General features: G+C 47.3%; 1 protein-coding gene across 2 annotated transcripts in view; it reads left to right on the top strand.

The window, feature by feature from the left end:
- Positions 1–24,572, top strand: part of LOC116952053 (uncharacterized) — a 62,995-nt gene extending 38,423 nt beyond the window's left edge. For both annotated transcript variants that reach the window (XM_032971064.2, XM_032971065.2), the window contains exons 4-5: positions 2,334–2,719; positions 9,906–24,572. In XM_032971064.2, coding sequence (XP_032826955.2) covers positions 2,334–2,719; positions 9,906–10,984 — 1,465 coding nt within the window. In that variant the 3' untranslated portion in view covers positions 10,985–24,572. The remainder of the gene's footprint in view (positions 1–2,333; positions 2,720–9,905) is intronic.
- The last annotated feature ends 1,137 nt before the right edge of the window (positions 24,573–25,709 follow it).

Raw genomic sequence — 25,709 nt, 5'->3', positions numbered from 1 at the left:
GTCTGTCTGCGCGTGTGTGTGTGGGGGGGGGGGGGTGTGTGTGCGGTAGTGTAGCTGCGAACCACCAACACCCAGTGACGATCATCTGAACCCGGTCCTGCGTCTCCACTAGGTCGACTCAGCCTCAAATGAGTGCCTGACGCGATGTGTATACTGTTACACCACTCGGGAGACAAAGGCGGCCGGACGTGGCGCTGGCCACCCACCCACCCACCCTCTATTGTGCTTGCTAGCAGCACTTGGCCCCGACAGTCTGTTTAGGCTATACGGGGGATCTTTGTCTTTGTGAGCAGCGCACGTCTCCATGCTGTTCGATCGTCTTTGCTAGCCCGAGCGCATTACGGAAGTGCGCGGTTGCCACCTTCTCGATCGTAAACCCAAACCCGGACAGAGGTCTTGGTGAGCACGAGGTTTCATTTTTTTTTCAATACTAAGCTATTTTTACTTGACCAGCTAAGGCGCACTCAGTTATATACATATATAGCTTCTTTTTCTGAAGCGACCAGGCCCACAAATGATAGGTCAACAATGTGGCTTATCATCATGTGGAAATGTATATCAGCCAAAACAGGTGATTCTAAATGTGGAACGGAAACCACGGATACGCGCAAACTCCAAATATACGGCAGGCGTCATGCTCGGGATCGAAACGACGACCTCCTGCATACCAGGCGAGGGAGTTAACATCTCCTAGCCACCGTGGCGATGATGAGAGAGACACCGCAAACTCCAAATATACAGCAGGCGTCAGGCTCGGGATCGAACCGACGACCTCCTGTAAACCGGGCGAGGGAGTTAACATCTCCTAGCCACCGTGATGATGATGAGAGAGAGAGACACCGCAAACTACAAATATACAGCAGGCGTCAGGCTCGGGATCGAAACGACGACCTCCTGTATACCAGGCGAGGTAGTTAACATCTCCTAGCCACCGTGGCGCCACTGTGCGTTAGATCGCAATAAAGTTAAACGCGCAAATACCGGTGCCACATCTCAGTACAAATTGATTCCCGCTGGCACCCGACACAGAGATCGCGATTCCCGGACCGTACCGGGTCAAATCGGGACAGGTGGCAACCCTAGATAGCAGCATCGTCAAATCGCAGGATTGTGTGGAACGCCTTCCTTTAACCAGCAGTGGATCGACCATCGCTCACGATGATGAAGACGGTGGTGATGTCGGGTGGCGGAGGGTCTCACGACACTCATCTGGCGAGATCGCGTTTCAAGTTTACTTTGTTTAACCATGTGAGACTCTACGATACCAAGATGGGCGTCCCAATACCGTAACGACACGGGGCATCAGAATCGCAATCTTTATTTGTCCCGGAGAAATCCGATGATCTGTGAAGCTCTTTTTTCACAGATCTCCAGTCGGGGCGAATCAGAAAGTTCGTCTTCCAGTCTGGGGCTATGATTGGCGCTGTGTGAGTCATCTAGCCTAGGGCCACCCCCAGTGGCAGCTGCCCCTGGGCATCAGTCTTCCAGTAGGGAGCGATGATTGCCGCAGCTTGTGTAGTCCAAATTGAGCCATTCATCTTTTCAAATCTGGACCGCTGAAATCGGCACACCACTGCCTACCTCTTGCGAACGACGTCTCGTGATCTTTAACGTTCGCTGTGCGACCGAAGCAGATGGCACAGAGACGTAATTGTCGTAGCATCATCATCACGATCAGCATCATGATCACCATCATCATCACGATCAACATCATCGTGATAACCATCTTCACGATCATCATCATCACGATCATCATCGACATCACCACCATCATCACGACCATCATCATCATCACCATCATCGTCACGATCATCATCATCATCACGATCGAAATCATCAGAATATTGTATTTAGACAACAGGAGGAATCCGATGCGCTATAAAGCTCTTGTTCACAGATGTCCAGCAGGGGCGGGTCAGCGATTTACAGGAACAAACAAAACAAAAACACCCCGTTAGGAGTGCAGAGTGGAGGAAAAGTAAGCAGGTTAATAAACACAAATAACAAATATAGCATATACAAGTTAACATTGCAGAAGTACATACATTTCACCTCCGATGAGCACGGTTGACTACGTACGGTGCGAACGAAGTCCAACACACACACACATACACCTTCCTGACGATTCTTCAACTCTTAAAAGCAAGCTTGGGGCAGGGCAGCACAACAACAACAACAACCACAGCCGCGGACCGCACCAAAACAACAACAACAACAACACACACACACAGTCCCTTGATTTAACAACAACAAAAACAACAACAACAACATATACCCATATACAATCGAACCAATCGATCGAGTGGACGTCCTTTCGCCGTGAGCGCGTGCAGGTACGGTGGCGTGGATCTGAGCGCGGGCACCCGACGCAAAAACGCGACCCGCGAGACCACGGCGACGCTCAAGGCGTGGCTCTACGAACACCGCAAGAACCCGTACCCCACCAAGGGCGAGAAGATCATGCTGGCCATCATCACCAAGATGACCCTCACGCAGGTCTCCACGTGGTTCGCGAACGCGCGCCGGCGTCTCAAGAAGGAGAACAAGATGACGTGGTCGCCGCGGAGCAGGCCAGGCGAGGAGAGCGGAGGGAAAGACGAATGCAGGAGGGAGGTGGACCGCGAGCAGCAGCAGCAACAGCAGCACGAGGAGGATGAGGAACAGGAGGCTGCGGTGGTGGTTGACAAGAGAGGAGGAGTGGTGAAGTGTTTTGTGTCAGGTGAGTGAGTGAGTGAGTCTGCCTGTCTGTCTGTGTGTGTGTGTGTGTGGCCAACCACCCCCATCGTGTGCCGTTCCGGCCTTCGTAGGTGCTCGCTAACAGCACTTGCCCCTACAGCCTAAGGGTATACGGGGGATCTTTGTCTGCGTGTGTCCGTCTCTCTGTCTGTGTGGGTCGCCGCAGTGCAGCGGTTAGCGCGCTACGAACCCGGCCACCCGAGTTCGATTCCCGCTCAAGGCCGACACCGGTGATGATTATCTGAATCGGACCTGTGCCTCTACTAGGTCGACTTAGCCTCAAATGAGTACCTGGTGCGGTGTGTAAACATCGCCACTGGGGAGACAAAGGCGGCCGGGCGTGATATTGGCCACCCACCCCCTCGTGTACCGTGCCTGCCTTCATAGATGCGCTAACAGCACTTGCCCCTACAGTCTGTTAAGGCTGCACGGGGGATCTGTGTGTGGGTATGCAGGTGTGTGGATATGCAGGTGTGTGAATATGCAGGTGTGTGGGTATACAGGTGTGTGGGTATGCAGGTGTGTGGATATGCAGGTGTGTCGGTATGCAGGTGTGTGGGTATGCAGGTGTGTGAGTATGCAGGTGTGTGGGTATGCAGGTGTGTGGGTATGCAGGTGTGTGGGTATGCAGGTGTGTGGGTATACAGGTGTGTGGGTATGCAGGTGTGTGGATATGCAGGTGTGTCGGTATGCAGGTGTGTGGGTATGCAGGTGTGTGAGTATGCAGGTGTGTGAGTATGCAGGTGTGTGGGTATGCAGGTGTGTGGGTATGCAGGTGTGTGGGTATGCAGGTGTGTGGGTATGCAGGTGTGTGGGTATGCAGGTGTGTGGGTATGCAGGTGTGTGGATATGCAGGTGTGTGGGTATGCAGGTGTGTGGGTATGCAGGTGTGTGGGTATGCAGGTGTGTGGGTATGCAGGTGTGTGGGTATGCAGGTGTGTGAGTATACAGGTGTGTGGGTATGCAGGTGTGTGGGTATGCAGGTGTGTGGATATGCAGGTGTGTGGGTATACAGGTGTGTGGGTATGCAGACCCGACCCAGGATGATAACGATGGCGATAATGCACTTGATGGTGAAGAATAAGGAGCTGGTCATGGCGACGATGATGATGATGATGACATGACGATGATATGAGTAACAACCGTGGTGACTATGACGATGATATGAATAACAACCGTGGTGACTATGACGATGATATGAATAACAACCGTGGTGACTATGACGATGCAAACGATGATCACCATTAGGATTGTATATCGTCAAACTGTTAGGTCAAGCTGATAACTCATTAACCCAAACTCCAGTCCTCTCGGCCCCACCCCCACCACCACCCCCACCATGCTCCCTCCGTCTTTACGCGGTCACAAATTTGCTCCCCATTCAGCTCGTGGCAGGCTTCACGCGCCCGATGATTTTTCAACATGATCCATGTGCCGCGCTCAGCAATTAACGCTGACTGCGTAAACGTTGCCGATTCTCGTTAAGATTGAGACCTCAGTGTGCGTGGTGTACACGTGTTCCGTATGTCTGTGCGTTCCGTGTGTGTGTGTGTACACGTGTGTGCGATTGTGTACACGCGTTCCACGTGTTCGCACGTGACGCAGACAGCGTCAGTTGCTCAGCGCGCCACGTGGGACGTGTTTAACAATCATCGGGCGCGTGCAGCGGAGAACGAGTTGATTTGTATTTGAAAGCGGAGGAGTAAAGTGGTAGACGCGGAAATAAGGAGCGCAGTGGTGGGTGGCCCGCGAGGACTCTGACCATGATGATGATGATGATAACGCTAATATGCGAATTGTGTTCTGACATTCAGAAATCAGATTAGACTGGAGGAATCCGATGAGCTGTGAAGCTCTTTTTAACAGACGTCCATGAAGGGGGTGGGTCAGAATGTTACAACAACAAACGATACAAAAAAAACACGATAGGAGTGCACAATCGAGGAAAGGTAAGCACAAACATGACACATTTTTTTGTATTTTACCAGGGAAAGCCGACTGAATTATTAGCTTCTTTTTCACAAGCGAACTGGCCACAAATGACAGCTCTTACCAACACGCATCGAAACCACTACCCTGAAAAATGAAATAAATAAAAATCACACGTTTTATACCAAGTAATAATAAAAAAAAAAATTCACCGCATTCCAAACACTTTATTTCCTTGAACTTTCACCTTTGCATCCCTTCTGCTTCCCCTACTACTCCCTCCCCCCCTCCCTCGCACCCCCCTCTGCCCCCTCCTCTACCCCCTCCTCTACCCCCTCCTCTACCCCCTCCTCTACCCCCCTCCTCTACCCCCTCCACTCCCCTGCCTCGCCCCCCCCCCCCCCTCGTTGCCCTTCCCCCTCGGTAACATCAATTCCCTGCACAGCTGAGAGACATTCCTGCGTTCTTATGACAGCCTTCTCCGGGCCAAGGAAGTGATTACGAACTCGCCGCTAATCGCTTTAGATATAAGGAGACATCAAACAGAACTCACACACACACACACGTGTGTACACACACACATATATAAACATACATGTGTGTACCATACACACGCAAATATCTCCCGTATAGCCTTAACAGGCTGACACGGCACACGAGGGGTGGGTGGCCAACACCACGCCGGGCCGTCTTTGTCTCCCGAGTGGCGATGTTTACACACCGCACCAGGTACTAATTTGAGGCTGAGTCGACCTAGAGGAGGCCCAGGACCGGTTCAGATAATCGTCACCTGTGTTGGCCGTGAGCGCGAATCGAACCCGGGTAGCCGGGTTCGTAAGGCAGCGCGCTAACCGCTACACTACCGCTCCCCATAAATGCACCCTACACACACACACCCTACACACACACACCCTACACACACCATACACACATCCTACACACACACACACCCTACACACACACGCATCCTACACACACACACCCTACACACACCATACACACACGCACCCTACACACACCATACACACACGCACCCTACACACACACACAGACCTTAAACACACACACCCTACACACACACCCCACACACACACGCACCCTACACACACGCGCACATATACATGTTCCGACAAGACAAAGATCCCCCGTATAGCCTCAACAGACTACTGGGGAAAGTGGCCGTCGTCGATCACCTACTCAAGCCAAAACGATCGGCCGTCTTTGTCTCCCCCCGTGTTGATGTTTAAACGTTGCGCTTGGCTACTTTACTCCTTTAAGGGCGAGTGGGCGCGTGACAACCTTCACACACGCTACCCATCCGGCTCACGTGACTCTAAAAGGTCAAGGTCAAGAGGTCGTAGACGGCAGCCACACCGCAACTCGCCATCGCTTCCTTCCTTCTGCCAGCTCCCATAGTTTTGAGGCACGCGCGTCAGAGCATCGCCACACCGCAATGGGACATTCCTCCAGGACACCTATAATGTGTTTGAGAACTTTAAAAAAGAAAATTCGTGACTGCAGGCAATTCATATTCGTGGTTCTTTCGGTAAAGTCACGTAGATAGAAGACACATTTTTTTTAATTGTAAGCAAAAAAAAACCCACGACGTTTCGATCGCAACGCAAGCGGCCTTCTTCAGGTGGAGAGAAAAAAACGAAGAAGACCGCTTGTGTTGCGATCGAAACGTCGTGGATTTTTGTTGCTTTAAATTTTGAGTTTTTGTCTTCAATCTACGTGACTTTGCCGAAGGAACCAAGAATACATAAATGTGTTGTTTATAATTGTTCTATCTCTCACGATTGCCCAAAGCCCCTCCCCCCACCCACCCAAAAAAACCGACAAAGCGGCCAGCAACATAAAGCCACTCTCGGAAGTGAATAGCTTCTTGAATTGAGCGAGTTTACACCGCGACATATAAACGCGCGTCTTGGGGATTGTGGGTGAGTGACGCGTGAAGGGACGATTCACGACTCCTTCCTTCCATCTGATCCATCCGCGCAACCAAAACAATAGTAATACGTAAGTTATTGTTTTTGTTGTTGTTACACATCCCTTCTGGGAGAGCATTACTTCAACAACGCTGATTTTGTAAGAACTTTGGAAAAAGAGATGGCGATGATGACGAGAGGAGGGAATTGCAAAGTAGATCGGTGCGGGGAAAATATCAGAAAGAGAAACGTCGTGACGTGCAGTGTGGTGAGTGGGTGGTGAGTTGGTGAGTGGGTGAGTGGGTGAGTTGGTGAGTTAGTGAGTGGGTGAGTGGGTGGGTTAGTGAGTGAGTTAGTGAGTGGGTGAGTTGGTGAGTGAGTGGGTGAGTTAGTGAGTGGGTGAGTTAGTGAGTGGGTGAGTTGGTGAGTGGGTGAGTGAGTGAGTGGGTTAGTTGGTGAGTGGGTGAGTCAGTGAGTGGGTGAGTTAGTGAGTGGTGAGTGAGTTGGTGAGTTGGTGAGTGAGTTGGTGAGTGGGTGAGTTGGTGAGTGGATGAGTGAGTTAGTGAGTGGGTGAGTTAGTGAGTGGGTGAGTTGGTGAGTGGGTGAGTGAGTGAGTGGGTGAGTGAGTTAGTGGGTGAGTAAGTGAGTGGGTGAGTTGGTGAGTGGGTGAGTTGGTGAGTGGTGAGTTAGTGGGTGAGTGGGTGAGTTAGTGAGTGGGTGAGTTAGTGAGTGGGTGAGTTGGTGAGTGGTGAGTTAGTGGGTGAGTGGGTGAGTTAGTGAGTGGGTGAGTTAGTGAGTGGGTGAGTTGGTGAGTGGTGAGTTAGTGAGTGGGTGAGTTGTTGAGTGAGTTAGTGTGTGGGTGAGTTAGTGAGTGGATGAGTGAGTCAGTGAGTGGGTGAGTTGGTGAGTGGGTGAGTTGGTGAGTGAGTGGGTGAGTTAGTGAGTGGGTGAGTTGGTGAGTGGGTGAGTTGGTGAGTGGATGAGTGAGTTAATGAGTGGGTTAGTTGGTGAGTGGGTGAGTTAGTGAGTGGTGAATTAGTGAGTGAGTGGGTGAGAGAGTTAGTGAGTGGGTGAGTTGGTGAGTGAGTTAGTGTGTGGGTGAGTTAGTTAGTGGGTGAGTGGGTGAGTTAGTGAGTGAGTGGATGAGTGAGTGGGTGAATGAGTGGGTGAGTGAGTGGCTGAGTGAATGAGTGAGTGGGTGAATGAGTGGATGCGTTAGTGAGTGGGTGAATGAGTGAGTGGGTGTATGAGTGGGTGAGTGAGTGGGTTAGTTGGTGAGTGAGTGGGTGAGTTAGTGGGTGAGTTAGTGAGTGGGTGAGTTGGTGAGTGGGTGAGTTGGTGAGTGGATGAGATGGTGAGTGGGTGAGTGAGTGAGTGAGTGGGTGAGTGAGTTGGTGGGTGAGTTAGTGAGTTGGTGAGTGGGTGAGTGGTGAGTTAGTGGGTGAGTGGGTGAGTGGGTGAGTTTGTGAGTGGGTGAGTTAGTGAGTGGGTGAGTTGGTGAGTGGGTGAGTTAGTGAGTGGTGAGTTAGTGGGTGAGTGGGTGAGTTAGTGAGTGGGTGAGTTAGTGAGTGGGTGAGTTAGTGAGTTGGTGAGTTGGTGAGTGGTGAGTTAGTGGGTGAGTGAGTGGGTGAGTTGGTGAGTGGGTGAGTTAGTGAGTGGGTGAGTTGGTGAGTGAGTTAGTGTGTGGGTGAGTTAGTCAGTGGATGAGTGAGTTAGTGAATGGGTGAGTTGGTGAGTGGGTGAGTTGGTGAGTGAGTGGGTGAGTGGGTGAGTTAGTGAGTAGGTGAGTTGGTGAGTGGGTGAGTTGGTGAGTGGATGAGTGAGTTAGTGAGTGGGTTTGTTGGTGAGTGGGTGAGTTAGTGAGTGGTGAGTTAGTGAGTGAGTGGGTGAGTGAGTTAGTGAGTGGGAGAGTGGGTGAGTTGGTGAGTGAGTTAGTGTGTGGGTGAGTGAGTTAGTGGGTGAGTTTGTGAGTGAGTGAGTGGATGAGTGAGTGGGTGTATGAGTGGGTGAGTGAGGGTGTTGTAATCTGCTGTTTGTAATTCGCTACCATTTCGGCCACCCGAATTCGATTCACGTTTACCTTGTTGTACACTTTATGAGCATCACCACTGGGAAGACAAAGGCGGTCGGTGGTGCTGCTGGAAACACCACGCCTTCTTGCGCCGTGCCCTGGCGGTTTTAATAGGTGCTCGCCAATATCCCCTTGGTCCAGTGGTCTAATTCGACATTTGGATTCTTCACGGCGGACTCGAAGTTTCCTCCGACGTTATTCGGGAAAGACAAACAAACACAACGAGTTAGCCATTGCTTTCCGGCGTCACGGTCTAAAATTTGTCACGATTGATTAATCACTCGCTAATGACTTAATTGGGGGCGGGGGGGGGGAGCTACGTGACCACGTGGCCCCCCTACCGGCAGACCGAAGTGCACTTTGCCTGCCCGCACTGCGCCGCACAGGGGCAGCTGCCACTGGGCGGCGGTGGGGCGGTGGGTGGGGGGTGGGTGGATTGAGGGGTCGGGGGGGGGTTGGATGGGGGGGGTGGTGGGGGGGGGTCCTCGAAATGCACTGCATGGCAGGCGTGTGCTGTAAACATAGCGGTGATGGTGGTGATCGTGGTGGTGATGGTGGTGGTGGTGAGGGTGGTAGCAGCGGTGGTGGTGATGGTGGGGATAGCGGTGGTAGTGATGGTGGTAGTGGTGGTGATGATGGTGGTAGCAGCGGTGGTGGTGATGGTGGGGATAGCGGTGGTAGTGATGGTGGTAGCAGCGGTGGTGGTGATGGTGGGGATAGCGGTGGTAGTGATGGTGGTGGTGATGATGGTGGTTGCAGTGGTGGTGGTGATGGTGGGGATAGCGGTGGAAGTGATGGTAGTGATGGTAGTGATGGTAGTGGTGGTGGTGATAGCAGCGGTGGTGGTGATGGTGGGGATAGCGGTGGTAGTGATGGTGGTAGCAGCGGTGGTGGTGATGGTGGTAGCAGCGGTGGTAGTGATGGTGGTAGTGGTGGTGATGATGGTGGTTGCAGTGGTGGTGGTGATGGTGGGGATAGCGGTGGTAGTGATGGTAGTGATGGTAGTGGTGGTGGTGATAGCAGCGGTGGTGGTGATGGTGGGGATAGCGGTGGTGGTGGTGATAGCAGCGGTGGTGGTGATGGTGGGGATAGCGGTGGTAGTGATGGTGGTAGCAGCGGTGGTGGTGATGGTGGGGATAGCGGTGGTAGTGATGGTGGTGGTGGTGATGGTGGAGATAGCGGTGGTAGTGATGGTAATAGTGGTGGTGGTGATAGCAGCGGTGGTGGTTGTCTCTCAACAGACCATAACGGTGAGAAAGACCACGGCAAGGGGCACGTTCTGAGCGACCTGGAAGACCTCGACGACGTCGAGTCGGACCACCTGGGTGACGACGAGCTGGAGGAAGGTGGCCACCTCCAAGCGAAGCGCTTCCAAAAGTCCCAATGCAAGAACTACCCACCGCTAGCGGTGGTGGACGCATCATCCATCAACACCTCCTCCAACACGTCCACCACGAACAACAACAACAGCAACAGCGGCGGCGGCGGCGGCAACATTTCCATCAACATCATCAGCGGCGGCGGAGGAGGCAGCGGCGTTCAGCAGACTTCCGAAGGCATAAAAAGTGTGTTCGCTTTGAGTTGTGGCGAGCAACAAGACAGTCTGCAACTTTATGACTCGAGTGATCAGCAGCAGCAGCAGCAACATCAGCAACATCACCACCACCACCACCATCAGCACCATCACCAGCATCATCAGGTGGTCAGTAGCGATGCCAAGTCACTGTTGCCGATTGTGTCGGAGAAGCCACGAATTTGGTCGCTGGCTCACACGGTCTCGAGCTGCGACTCCAAATACCCATCGTGTGCAGCGCTTCAGCAGTTGCAGCAGCAACAGCAGCAGCAGCAACAGTCGCCTGTGAGCGGCTCGCAGGCAACAGCAGGCACCCTGCTGCAGAGACATCAAAAGTTCCACGCAACCTTGTCTCAGTTGTCGCCGCCGTGTTCCGACCCCGTCGGCTCGTGGCGACAAGTTGCCTCGGCCGCGTCTCCCGAGCAACTTTTGTTGAAAGCAGCCGAGCAGAACGGACTGGGGTCCTACCTTCTCGCTCAGCAGCAACAGCAGCTGCAGCAACAGCAGCTGCAGCAGCAGCAACAGCAGCAGCAACAACAACAGTTGGCACAGGTTCAGCACGGGCTGTTGTCGAGGGCGAGTTGCCAAATGTCAGGACTGCACATGGGAGCTCAACAGCATCAAGAGTTGACTTCCGCGAAGAGCCAAGCGGCCGCCAATTCACATCGCCACTCGACAGAAGTTGATGCGATCAGAAGTAAGATTCAGGGAACCGAGACGGGGTTCGCCTGGTCCGCTAGACCCTAGTGGTTCTCCCCGCGTGTCTTAAAGACAAAGGTCACCCGAACACAATGCAGGTTTTTGGTTTTTGAAGGGTCGGGGGGTGGTCAGATCGCGTGAATAGATAAATGTGTCGTTAAACCCGTCACCACCCGACACAGCCAATTGATAAGTTATGTCGCGTGGGTGGAACGTGCCAATTCGTTACTAGCACAGCAGCACACCGTTGTGGTTGGAGGCCATAATCCACAACACTTGTTGACATTCGCGCGACCTTACTGCCGCCGCCCCCCACCCCACCTCAACCACTAAAAAAAAACCCCATTTAATACGGACGATATTGGTCGGAGGAAGCCGACTACGCGTCACCCCGTATAGCCTACGTAGATTGTTGGGGCAGAGTGCCTGTGGGCGATCGCTTTCAAAGTCCGGCCCGCAGCGAAATGCGGGGCGAAAATGCCATCGGCCGGAGTTCGATTCATCGCTCGCGGCTAACGTCGCCGGCGTTTATCCCAGCCGGTCCTGGGTCACGCACGCAGGTTGAACTTCTTTCGCACCGTACGTAGCCGACTCGGCCTTGAACGAGTACGTGGTGGCACGTGTACAGTCACATTGCGCTGGGGAGACAAAGGCGGCCGAGCGTTGTGGGGGCCGCACCAAATCCTCGTGTGCCGTGCCGGCCTTAATGGGTGCTCGCTAACAGCACTTGCCCTAACAGTCTGTTAAGGATATACGGGGGATCTTTGTGTGTGTGTGTGTGCGTGAGTGCGTGTCGGTCAAAGCTCCCTAAATGTCGCCAATGTGGATTGTCCAATTAAAAGTGTTGTTAGCGAGCACCTATTGAGAATATTATACTCTATAGTGTGTAAGTGTGTCTGTGTGTTTATACGTGCGAGTGTGTGTGTTTGTGTGTGTTCGTGTCGTGGTGTGCGTCTGTATGTATGTAATGTGTGTAAACGTGTTTTTGTGTGTCAGTCCTGTGGCGTTTTCGTGTTTGTCTTTGTTTTGTGTTTGTGTGTCACTGTTGTTTGTGTTGTGTGTGTGTGTTTCCGTGTCTATCAGTGGTGTTCTGTGTGTATGGGATTGTGTTTGTGTATTTGTGTGTGTGTGTGTATATCATTGCGTGTGTGTATGTGTGTATCGTGGTGTGCGTTTGTCTTTGTGTATGGATGTGTATTTATGTATGCCTGTGTACTCGTGTTGTGGGTTTGTATTCGTGTAATTTGGGGCACGTGCCCCAAAGGTCTGTTAGGGCTTTATGGGGGTATGTGTGTGTGTATATATTCCGAGTGTATTTGTGTATGTGTGTGTATGTGTGTGGAAGCGTGTATGAACCTAGCTTGGCCAACCCCTCGATCAATTCAGCCAAAAAATGAGCATCACCTTGCGCTGTGGTGGTTAGTTACATGTGGTAACGAACTGCGTTAGAGAGACAAAGGCGGTCGGGTAGTCAATACACAACACGTTAATTGAGTCAAACCTGAACCAGTCTTAGCAATGTGTCGTCAGAGGCTTTAATAGGTGCACGCTAACAGCACTTGCCCCCAACAGTCTGTGTAGGCTACACGGGGGATCTTTGTCTTTGTGTATCATTACAAGCCTTATAGGCATATCTTAGTGTATTGACATGCATACGTACGCATATATATATACAAACATACGTTACTAATGTTTGCTAAAAAAAGAATAGTTAATCATTTTAATTTAAAATTGAAACAGTTACGGATACGACAGTTAACTTATGCTCCGCTAGTTTTAATAATATTGTTTGACAAATATAAATTTCTTTTAAATATCTACGTGCCAATAATAGTAGCATTTGCAATCAAGCATACAATAGCAATGTACATTTTTAACGTGGCTTGTACATAAATTCGACACAATATTATAGTGTGTATTAAACGTGTTTCATTGTCACCGTAGTCACCTGATTATAAGTCGCTCCGGAAAGTAAGACGCATCTCCCAAGCGTGCTGTCAATTCGTGAGTCGTGCAAAACCTGGTTCCTACACACACACGTGCACGCACTTACCGGATAATGAGACTCACAAACTTACCGGATAATAAGACGCACACACTTACCGGATAATAAGACTCACACACTTACGGGATAATAAGACTCACGCACTTACCGGATAATGAGACTCACTCACTTACCGGATAATAAGACTCACGCACTTACCGGATAATGAGACTCACTCACTTACCGGATAATAAAACGCACACAGTAACCGGATAATAAGACGCACAAACTTACCGGATAATAAGACTCACGTACTTACCGGATGAGACTCACGCACTTACCGGATAATAAGACTCACACACTTACCGGATAATAAGACTCACACCGGATAATAAAACTCACACACCGGATAATAAGACTCACACACTTACCGGATAATAAGACTCATGCACTTACCGGATAATAAGACTCACACCGGATAATAATACTCACACACTTACCGGATAATAAGACTCGCACCGTATAATAAGACTCACACACTTACCGGAAAATAAGACTCACACACTTACCGGAGAGTAAGACTCATGCACTTAGCGGATAATAAGAATCACTCACTTACTGGATAAAAAGACGCACACACTTACCGGATAATAAGACTCACACCGGATAATAAGACTCATGCACTTACCGGATATTAGGACTCACTTACAAACCGGATCATAAGACTCACCCACTTACCGGATAATAAGACTCACACCGGATAATAAGACTCACGCACTTACCGGATAATAAGACTCACACACTTAACGGATAATAAGACTCACACACTTACCGGATAATAAGACTCACACACTTACCGGATAATAAGACTCACACACTTACCGGATAAAAAGACTCACGCACTTACCGGATAATGAGACTCACTCACTTACCGGATAATAAGACGCACACACTTACCGGATAATAAGACGCACAAACTTACCGGAAAATAAGACGCACACACTTACAGGATAATAAGACTCACACACTCACCGGATAATAAGACGCACGCACTTACCGGATAATAAGACTCACACCAGATAATAAGACTCACTCACTTACCAGACAATAAGACACACACCGGATAATAAGACTCACGCACTTACCGGATAATAAGACGCACGCACTTTCCGGATAATAAGACTAACACACTTACCGGATAATAAGACTCACACCGGATAATAAGACTCACACACTTACCGGATAATAAAACACACGCACTTACTGGATAATAAGACTTACACCGGATAATAAGACTCACACACTTACCGGATAATAAGACGCACACACTTACCGGATAATAAGACTCACACGAATACCGGATAATAAGACTCACACACTTAACGGATAATAAGACTCACACACTTACCGGATAATAAGACTCACATACTTAGTGGATAATAAGACTCACAAACTTACCGAATAATAAGACTCACGCACTTACCGGATAATAAGACTCACTTACCGGATAATAAGACTCACACCGGATAATAAGACTCACTCACTTACCGGATAATAAGACTCACTCACTTACCTGATAATAAGACACACGCACTTACCGGATAATAAGACACATTCTTAGCGGATAATAAGACACAGGCACTTACCGGCTAATAAGACCAGCACACATACCGGAAAATAAGACTCACACCGGATAATAACACTCACTCACTTAGCGGATAATAAGACTCATACACTTACCGGATAATAAGACTCACGCACTTACCGGATAATAAGACTCACGCACTTACCGGATAATAAGACACACACACTTACCGGATAATAAGACTCACACCGGATAATAAGACTCACACACTTACCGGATAATAAGACTCACACCGGATAATAAGACTCACACACTTACCAGATAATAAGACTCACACTGGATAATAAGACTCACACACTTACCAGATAATAAGACTCACACCGGATAATAAGACTCACGCACTTACCGGATAATAAGATTCACACCGGATAATAAGACTCACACACCTACCGGAAAATAAGACTCACACGCATACCGGATAATAAGACTCACACATTTACCGAATAATAAGACACACGCACTTACCGGATAATAAGACTTACACCAGATAATAAGACTCACACAGTTACCAGATAATAAGACTCACGCACTTACCGGATAATAAGACTCACGCACTTACCGGATCATAAGACTCACCCACTTACCGGATAATAAGACTTACACTGGATAATAAGACTCACACACTTACCAGATAATAAGACGCACACATTTACCGGATAATAAGACACACGCACTTACCGGATAATAAGACTTATTACGGATAATAAGACTCACACACTTACCAGATAATAAGACTCACGCACTTACCGGATAATAAGACTCACACATTTATCGGATAATAAGACACACGCACTTACCGGATAATAAGACTTACACCGGATAATAAGACTCACTCACTTACCGGATAATAAGACTCACGCACTTACAGGATAATAAGGCTCACACACTTACCGAATAATAAGACTCAAACACTTACCGGATAATAAGACTCACTGACATACCGGATAATAAGAATCACATACTTACCGGATAATAAGACTCATACATTTACCGGATAATAAGACACACGCACTTACCGGATAATAAGACTTACACCGGATAATAAGACTCACACACTTACCAGATAATAGGAATCACGCACTTACCGGATAATAAGACTCACACCGGAAAATAAGACTCACAAACTTACCGGATAATAAGACGGACACACTTACCGGATAATAAGACTCACACGCATACCGGATAATAAGACTCACACATTTACCGGATAATAAGACACACGCACTTACCGGATAATAAGACTTACACCGGATACTAAGACTCACACACTTACCACATAATAAGACTCACGAACTTACCGGATAATAAGACTCACGCACTTACCGGATAATAAGGTTCACACACTTACCGGATAATAAGACTCACGCACTTACCGGAAAATAAGACTTACACTGGATAATAAGACTCACACACTTACCAGATAATAAGACGCACACATTTACCGGATAATAAGACACACGCACTTACCGGATAATAAGACTTATTACGGATAATAAGACTCACACACTTACCAGATAATAAGACTCATGCACTTACCGGATAATAAGACTCACACATTTATCGGATAATAAGACACACGCACTTACCGGATAATAAGACTTACACCGGATAATAAGACTCACTCACTTACCGGATAATAAGACTCACGCACTTACAGGATAATAAGGCTCACACACTTACCGGATAATAAGACTCAAACACTTACCGGATAATAAGACTCACTGACATACCGGATAATAAGAATCACATACTTACCGGATAATAAGACTCATACATTTACCGGATAATAAGACACACGCACTTACCGGATAATAAGACTTACACCGGATAATAAGACTCACACACTTACCGGAAAATAGGAATCACGCACTTACCGGATAATAAGACTCACACCGGAAAATAAGACTCACAAACTTACCGGATAATAAGACGGACACACTTACCGGATAATAAGACTCACACGCATACCGGATAATAAGACTCACACATTTACCGGATAATAAGACACACGCACTTACCGGATAATAAGACTTACACCGGATAATACGACTCACACACTTACCACATAATAAGACTCACGAACTTACCGGATAATAAGACTCACGCACTTACCGGATAATAAGGTTCACACACTTACCGGATAATAAGACTCACGCACTTACCGGAAAATAAGACTCACACACTTACCGGATGATAAGACTCAAACACTTACCGGATAATAAGACTCACTCACATACCGGATAATAAGACTGACATACTTACCGGATAATAAGACTCATACATTTACCGGATAATAAAACACACGCACTTACTGGATAATAAGACTTACACCGGATAATAAGACTCACACACTTACCGGATAATAAGACGCACACACTTACCGGATAATAAGACTCACACGAATACCGGATAATAAGACTCACACATTTACCGGATAATAAGACACACGCACTTACCGGATAATAAGACTTACACCGGATAATAAGACTCACACACTTACCACATAATAAGACTCACGAACTTACCGGATAATAAGACTCACGCACTTACGGGATAATAAGGCTCACAAACTTACGGACAATAAGACTCACGCACTTACCGGAAAATAAGACTCACACATTTACCGGATGATAAGACTCAAACACTTACCGGATAATAAGACTCACTCACATACCGGATAATAAGACTCTCATACTTACCGGATAATAAGACTCATACATTTACCGGATAATAAGACACACGCACTTACCGGATAATAAGACTTACACCGGATAATAAGACTCACACACTTACCAGATAATAAGACTCACGCACTTACCGGATAATAAGACTCACACCGGAAAATAAGACTCACACACTTACCGGATAATAAGACGCACACACTTACTGGATAATAAGACTCACACGCATACCGGATAATAAGACTCACACATTTACCGGATAATAAGACACACGCACTTACCGGATAATAAAACTTACACCGGATAATAAGACTCACACACTTACCACATAATAAGACTCACGCACTTACCGGATAATAAGACTCACGCACTTACCGGATCATAAGACTCACACACTTACCGGATAATAAGACTCACTTACCGGATAATAAGACTCACACCGGATAATAAGACTCACTCACTTACCGGATAATAAGACTCACTCACTTACCGGATAATAAGACTCACACACTTACCGAATAATAAGACTCACGCACTTACCGGATAATAAGACTCACTTACCGGATAATAAGACTCACACCGGATAATAAGACTCACTCACTTACCGGATAATAAGACTCACTCACTTACCAGATAATAAGACTCACACACTTACCGAATAATAAGACTCACACACTTACCGAATAATATAAATCACACAATTACCGGATAATCAGACTCACACCGGATAATGAGACTCACACACTTACCGGATAATAAGACTCACTCACTTACCGGATAATAAGACTCACACCGGATAATAAGACTCACACTGGATAATAAGACTCACACACTTACCGGATAATAAGACTCACTCACATACTGGATAATATGACTCACACACTTACCGGATAATAAGACTCACACACTTACCAGATAATAAGACTCACGCACTTACCGGATAATAAGACTCACGCACTTACCGGATAATAAGACTCACACACTTACCGGATAATAAGACTCACAACGTATAATAAGACTCACGCACTTACCGGATAATAAGACTCACGCACTTACCGGATAATAAGACTCACACACTTACCGGATAATAAGACTCACAACGGATAATAAGACTTATGCACTTACCCGATAATAAGACTCACATGCCACGTTCGCGTCACTATATGGGGGCAAATGCGTCTTATAATCCAGACAATACGGTACTAATAGTCAAACCTGTATTCGCGAGCAGCAGATAACTTCCCGTAGCGATAATGCAAACAAATAGCTTCGTACTGCAATCAGTATATATGGTCGCGAAACGTCGGTGAGTCACGATGTTGCTGTATGATATATTTTAAAGGATCTTCCTCCCCTGCCTAATGTCAGGCGTGAATGAAAAACGGTTAGAGGCGTTTGTTTCGAGGCGTTTTTGTTGTTGTTGTTGTTGTTATTGTTGTTGTTGTTATCACGGTCTGCATCCCGAGGATGAAAGCGTGAATGAGTTTGCGCTGTTCCGATACTGTCAATTTGAGACGTGTGGGGGTGAAGCGCATGACAGCTCCCGTAAGGATGATCAAACTGCGAACGAAACTTGAGCATTAAAAGTTCCATTGCTGTTAGGGAATTGCATCGGGAAGAATATCGAACCAAATTGATGCAAGGGAGACGTTAAAAGTCACCGCCATCTCGCGTCCACCCCCTGCCGGCCGAGGTGCGCCCTCCCCGGCAGACACGCTATCCGAGCCCCGTTGTCTCATCGCGGCCTACAAGTTGCTTGCGCGGCGTTATTATCGCCAGTTAATTATAGCAGCCAACCCCTTATCAGTGCCCTACCTTATTACAGGCCAATTCAGACCGTATTGGTCACCCCCGTGCCCCTTATAAATCTCAACGTTCACCCTACAAAGTCCCATCACAAGGGAGAAACAAGAATACGGGTAAACCTGATGAGTTGACAGTTACACTACTATACACTACACTATACACTACTATACACTACACTACAACATACCTGTCAACCCCTTATCAGTGGCCTACCTTATTACAGGTCAATTCAGACCTTATTGGTCACCCCCGTGCCCCTTATAAATCTCAATGTTCACCCTACAAGGTCCCATCACAAGGGAGAAACACAAACACATGGACACAAAATTGCTGCCGTACTGAAACGGCTGTACGCCGTATGGACATGAACACTGAATTTCCATGTACAAGAATTCGTGTAAACCTCATGAGTTGACACAGTATGGTTAAATGATTTACATACGAGGAAAAACCTCGTGTGGGAAAGGCATTGCAGAGATCCATGCGTGTGCGTGGATTTTCTTCCTTTTGTATACTTTCTGCTGTAGCTATGCACTAATTTAGTGCTATAATTGGGGGGGGGGGGGGGATAATTGGTGAGAAAATATTGTTCTCTCGGTTAATTGCATTGTTCTGATTAATAACTAAAAAAACCGACGGGCCGCTAAGGCAATTCATCCTGTCTACTGTAGGTCGTATATTGTTGTACATTTGTAAAGTTAATATACAAAGGCGTTGGACACACACGATGGTTAACATTGTATTGTACGATTGAACCGCAGGACGTTTCATTCGCCAACATCTGCCAATCGGCTGGTTTAGTGAATGACCCGTAAATACATGCTTTTTTGGGTTAGATCACGTAACTATATAAATGTGTCGTCGTTAAACCCGCCAACACCTGACACAGCCAACTAGTGAGGTGGCCAATTCGTCACTAGTACAGTACTAACCGGTGTGTTGGAGAGCCAAGCCACAACATTTACAATCTGAGTTAGAAATTTCGCCAGTAATTACAACCGGCTTCATCAGGCAACAGCGAGAATTGCGGAGAAGTCCGCCTGTTTTGTTCCTTATATAGAGTGCGTAGATGTCGTGACCACGCTTGTGCCCTGTTCTAGTGAACAGCATTGGCACAATGTTTAGTGAATGGCATTGGCGCAATGTTTAGTGAATGGCATTGGCGCAATGTTTAGTGAATGACATTGGTGCAATGTCATTCAATCAACCGGGAACACCATTCACATGTATACGTATTCTTTGAATTATTAAAAAGTTCGGGAAAGTAAGACGCAACGCCCCGATTGCTTGTACCAGATGTCAATATAATACAATTAAGACTTTAAATATGTGTAAACAGATATGGCCACACACACGCGCGCCTACCGGATTGCAAGACTTTTGAGTAGCGGGTTGTCGGGTTTGCGTCTTATATTCCGGTATTTCATTGAAGGCTCTGGTATGGGTTTTTTTTTTGGGTCAAACGACATTGAACAACAGTATTAATGTTCCAATTATGTGCATGACGATTATATATATTTAAAAACAAAAGTTTTTTTTGGCGAGTAATAATGTAAACATTGTAATAGCAGCTTTTGACTATCAACACTTTGTCTTGAACGATTTGTTGACTTAGAATGAAACGCGTCTAAGCATTGGCTCTGTTGGCGATCTGTAGCAGTGGGGGGTGGGGGGGGGAGAGTCAGGGACACAATAATCCTCGTAATTTATAATCCATAAGTTGTAACTGTATAAAGTGAAGTTGATAAATTGACAGAATTGGCTTCCCCATTGATAAAAAAAAAACCGTGGGAGATCCAAGCTAGAGCAAAAATCAAAAGGACTTTGGGGTTTGCAAACTCGCGTTTTTTTTCAATCAGGTTCCCATCGGCTTCCGGTACCGCTACTTAAATAAAACTTAATTATTTATACAGCAGCAGAAGGAATCCGATGAGCTATAAAGCTTTTTTTTTTCACAGACATCCAGTAGGGGACACGGGGTCAGAACGTTACAACAACAAACAATATATATTTTTTAAAAGCACACGCACGCGGAGAGCAAAGTATAGGAAAGGTAATTAAATGTTATACAAACAAAACTTAAATACTTTTTTTTAATCTTACCAGATAAAGCCCAAGACGCGCAACGCGTTCCCGACAAGTGCGCATCTGTTTAAATTGCAATCTAAATGAATAGATATGCCTCTCTAATTCATAACTCATTCGTCTGTTCGTGTTTTGTTGCTGCGGTGTTATTTTTAAATTTTGCAATTAATCCAACTCGTGATGATTGTATTATTGTTATTTTTTATCACGCAAGAATATGTAACATTTCACACATCTTTACGTAGCGATTAACAATAGCCAATCTATTCCGGTCCTAATTCATGCAAGTGTATTATTTGTCGCCATTAGCATAACATAATAGATACATTGAGTCATTCTCAACCCCCTTTTTTATCTTGCTTGTATTGTATTCACTAGCCTGCCCTGACCAGCGTGGTGAAGTATGGTTAAACATCCACTAACGACCCACACGGCATGGGAGAAGCCCCCTTTTAAATCATCCAGCAGTGGATTGACAAAGCGTCTCATGCGAAGCGTAACCTGACATGACAGTTAAATAAGTGGAAATCTATTTTGCCATTCACGTTCCCTGTCGCAATGCCAGTCTAATCGTACGGTCACAAAAGCCATTCACCTGGCGATGCTGCTGCTACTGCATTGTCAGTGGTGCACAACCACATACAACAACAACAGCAACAATAACAACAACAGGCTCCACACATTCGTCAGCAACAACACTGTGGCCTTCAAAAGACAAACAAATTATATATACTAGGCGACGTTTCAAGCAATGGCCCTTCTTCACAGCGCGCTCTAAAGGAGGCTGCACACGCGAGTGATCAGTTTTGCGTAAACCAAAGCGTCAATTTGTTTGCGCAACTCTGTCGAAGCCGTCTGCTTTGTCCACTGCTGAGCGGAGTCGTTCACCGTTGTGACGACCAAATCTCGCGGGTTCCACACGAATGCGTCCGTCACGCGGTGATAATAATGAACAAAAAAAACGTCTCCGTACAAACCGCCGAGCAGATCGACGCTCGCGAGTCGAATCTGTCTCGAACCGCCAGCGACCAGGGTGAGCAACTGCTCGCAACTGGTTGCAGATACGTCCACGGACACCGCGAATCGGTTGCATGCAACCGGGTTGAGCAACTGCTCGCTCAAATGTGGATATGACTGCTGCGGTACCGAATGCTTTTAGATGTCACATAAAGTACTTGACAATACAGCGTGGACATATACTGTATATGGAAACAGTACGTGTGTCGATGCATAACGTGGTGTGTTCTGTTGTGTGTGTGTGTATATTGTTAGATATGTATAAAACACAACATACGCAACACGCATTGTAATCATGAATTCACGAAACCACATTAATATACTCAAGCGTTCATCGTCCGTTGGCGGTCCTCACGCAGCGGCAATGCATTCCACGTTCGCAGGGCGGTGCCAAGTCCATCCAAAATAAATTAACTTCAACAGCGACAATTGAATGCCCTGCCACACTCGTCCAATATAGGCCCCATATCGTAATGATGATGATCAGTTAAAATGATGTACAGTCAATAATTATCATATAATTAATCGGTCAATGATGATGACCAGTCAATCATAATCAGCCAATGGTGATCAGTTAAGAATGATGATCAGTCAATTATGATCAGTCAATAATGATGATCGGTCAATAATGATTTATTTAACAAAAAATAATTCAACACGTTCGTCAACAACAACACTATCTTGTAAGGAAGGAAATATAATCGGCGATGTTTCGGGCAATGACCCCTTTTTCAGAGCAGTCGCCGATTGCGTGCTATGAAGGTCCATTGTTACGTGCGCGTATGTACGTTAACTTCTTTCGCACCGTACGTAGCCAACCGCGCTAATCGGAGGTGCGTGGGAAGGACAACAAGTTAAACACAGCGAGGTCCACTGCGCGAAACGTCGATTACAAATGTGTGCGTTGAGGCCACACTGATTTGTTTGACTTTACTTTCGAGGGTGTTTATTGCCGCTGCAATTGTGCCCGTGCGTCACTGCCAGCGGCATCAGAGTAGCAGGGAATAATTAATTTATTTAACGAGCAAAAATAATTACAAAGTCACCGAGTCGCATAGGAAAGCATCGCCTGTATTTTTGTTTTTGCAAGAGAGAACCGGGATTATGCTGACGATTATGATTTTGATGATAGCGGTGATGATGATGATGATAGTGGTGATGATGATGACAATATTGATAATGATATTGGTGATGTGTCAATAATACATAATAACCGTTTATACAGACACGCTAACGTTTGTGTACATAGATACATGCATATATAAATACGCCGTAATTTTTCTGCTTCTTCAAAGTGTAAATACTGTATACGTGTGTGTGTGTATATATGTGTATGGTAACACACATACACATATATGCACACACGCGCATGTCGGGATTGCTAGTGGAGCGGTTAGCAGACCGCGCTGATAAACCCGGCGACCCGAGTTCGATTCGCGCTCACGGCCACCAATACCAATGAAGATTATCTGAACCGGTCCTGGGCCTCCCCTAGGTCGACTCAGCCTCAAATAAGTACCTGGGTGCGATGTGTAAATGCGGCCACTGGGGAGACAAAGGCGGCCGTGCGAGGTGCTGGCCACCCACCCCCTCGTGCGCCGTACCGGCTTTGATCGATGCTGCTCGCGAACAGCGCTTGCCCCGACAGTCTGTAAAGGCTACACGGGGGATCTTTGTCTGTTCTATGGTAAGATTGCTGTGCGAGTTGTATGCGGTACTTTATGCGCCATCCACTGGGATTAAGGTGGCGGGGGTTCCTCTGTATAATACTTCGCACACATATGCAAGGAACAATTGTTTATATATAAAAAAAAAGTCACCAAAAGTTTAATTTGGAAATGTTTTTAGTTGCACAAGTAATTCACAGGTCCGGTGGTGGTGGTGGTGGTGATGATGTTGATGATGTCATTGATGATGTCATTGATGATGTTGATGTCATTGATGAGGAACAAACATTTGCATGAAAGAGTTTGCATCACTTCTGATCATTAAAAGAACACTCCGTGAAGGACGCTGTACAATTATAGTCTCGGTACGTTCGTGTAAATAAAATTAATAAAAACACAAGACAATGCTTTTGTATAACTTTCACCAGACCTAACATTGCAATGTAAATATATTGTCTTCCAACATATATGTATAGAATTATAAAACACAATTGTGGTATTTCATAAAACACGTTAATCTGTACCGTGTGCTCCACTATGCATTTCAAAAATAGATGTACGTCACAAAGACAAAGACACGTTTATACGATGCTTGTTGTTGTTGTTGTTTTTTACACGTGTAAATATTACTCTATTTGACCGTATTTTTCGGATTATAAGACGCTCCGGAAAGTAAGACGCACCCATTCCACCCCCCCCCCCCCCGGCAAAAAAACGCGTGCTCGGTGTCAATAAAGTTATACGAACCTGGTGTCTCTCACACGCACGCAAAATAAAGACAAATATCCCTCATGTAGCCTTCACAGACTTTTGGGGCAAGTGCTGTTAGCGAGCAGCACCTATGAAGGCCGCCACGGCACACGAGGGGGTGGGTGGCCGGCACCGCGCACGGACGCCTTTGTCTCCTGAGTGGCGATGTTTGCTCACACCGCATCAGGTACTCATTTTAGGCTAAGTCGATCTAGGGGGAGGCCCAGGGCCAGATTTAGACAATCGTCACTGGTGTTGACCGTGAGCGGGAGTCGAACTCGTGTGGCCGGGTTCGTAGCGCAGCGTAGCGCTAACCGCTGCACCACCGCTCCCCACACACACACACACACAGATGCACTCTCCTACCGGATCATAAGACGCGCCCTTAACATTCCCTTTATAATACGCAATGGGGAAAGATTGCGTCTTAGAATCAGAATGCACGTTTCCGCATTGGTGGAACGTGGCTATCCTTGCCATCACATAAAGATCCCGCTCTAAGCCGGCCTTTGCCATTCCAACTGCTGGGCGAAGAACTTCCCAACTCCGTGTCGTTTGGCCATACTTCACCGCGCTGGTCAGTCGCGCGCACGCTCAAGGAGGTTGAGCCGGTGAGACCGGGGCAATGGTTCGGCCACTATTGGCCGCTTGACATTTGTAGCCCGTGGGCGGGAGTCGAACTCGGTAGTCGAGTGTGCATAGAGGTGAGTGCGCTTATTGCCTAGAAGGGTGGCTGGAAGGGCAGCAAAATTGAAGAGGATGGCAGAGGGGGGGGGGCAGAGGTGGGGACGCCCGAGAAGAGGATCAACCATCGGGGAGATGGAGCGATGAATTCAGCTCGAGCGCAGGAGTGAGAGACGCGGTGAGAGCTGACGACGACGGCGGAGTGTGGAGCAGGAGGACTTCATCCAGCAGTGGACAGAAAACGGCTGCTTCTGCTGCCGATGATATCGATTTGCAAGACAGTGTTGATTATTTGTGCATTGATTTCGGGGGCAGCCCCCTACCACCCCCGACCAAAAAATATTTTTTCCGGAGCTCAGTCCCGGCAGCTGCGGCTGAGTCCCTGTTATAATTATTGGCGATGATGATTAGAGGGGTAAATTGTTAACAGCCCGTGCTTGCACAGCCAGTTATA

The sequence above is a fragment of the Petromyzon marinus genome, chromosome 45 (assembly GCF_048934315.1).
Source record: "Petromyzon marinus isolate PM22_M1 ecotype Great Lakes invasive population chromosome 45, UKy_Petmar_22M1.pri1.0, whole genome shotgun sequence".
Lineage (NCBI taxonomy): Eukaryota > Metazoa > Chordata > Hyperoartia > Petromyzontiformes > Petromyzontidae > Petromyzon > Petromyzon marinus.
Note: the sequence above shows the minus strand (reverse complement) of the source record. Positions and strands in the feature narration are given on the sequence as shown.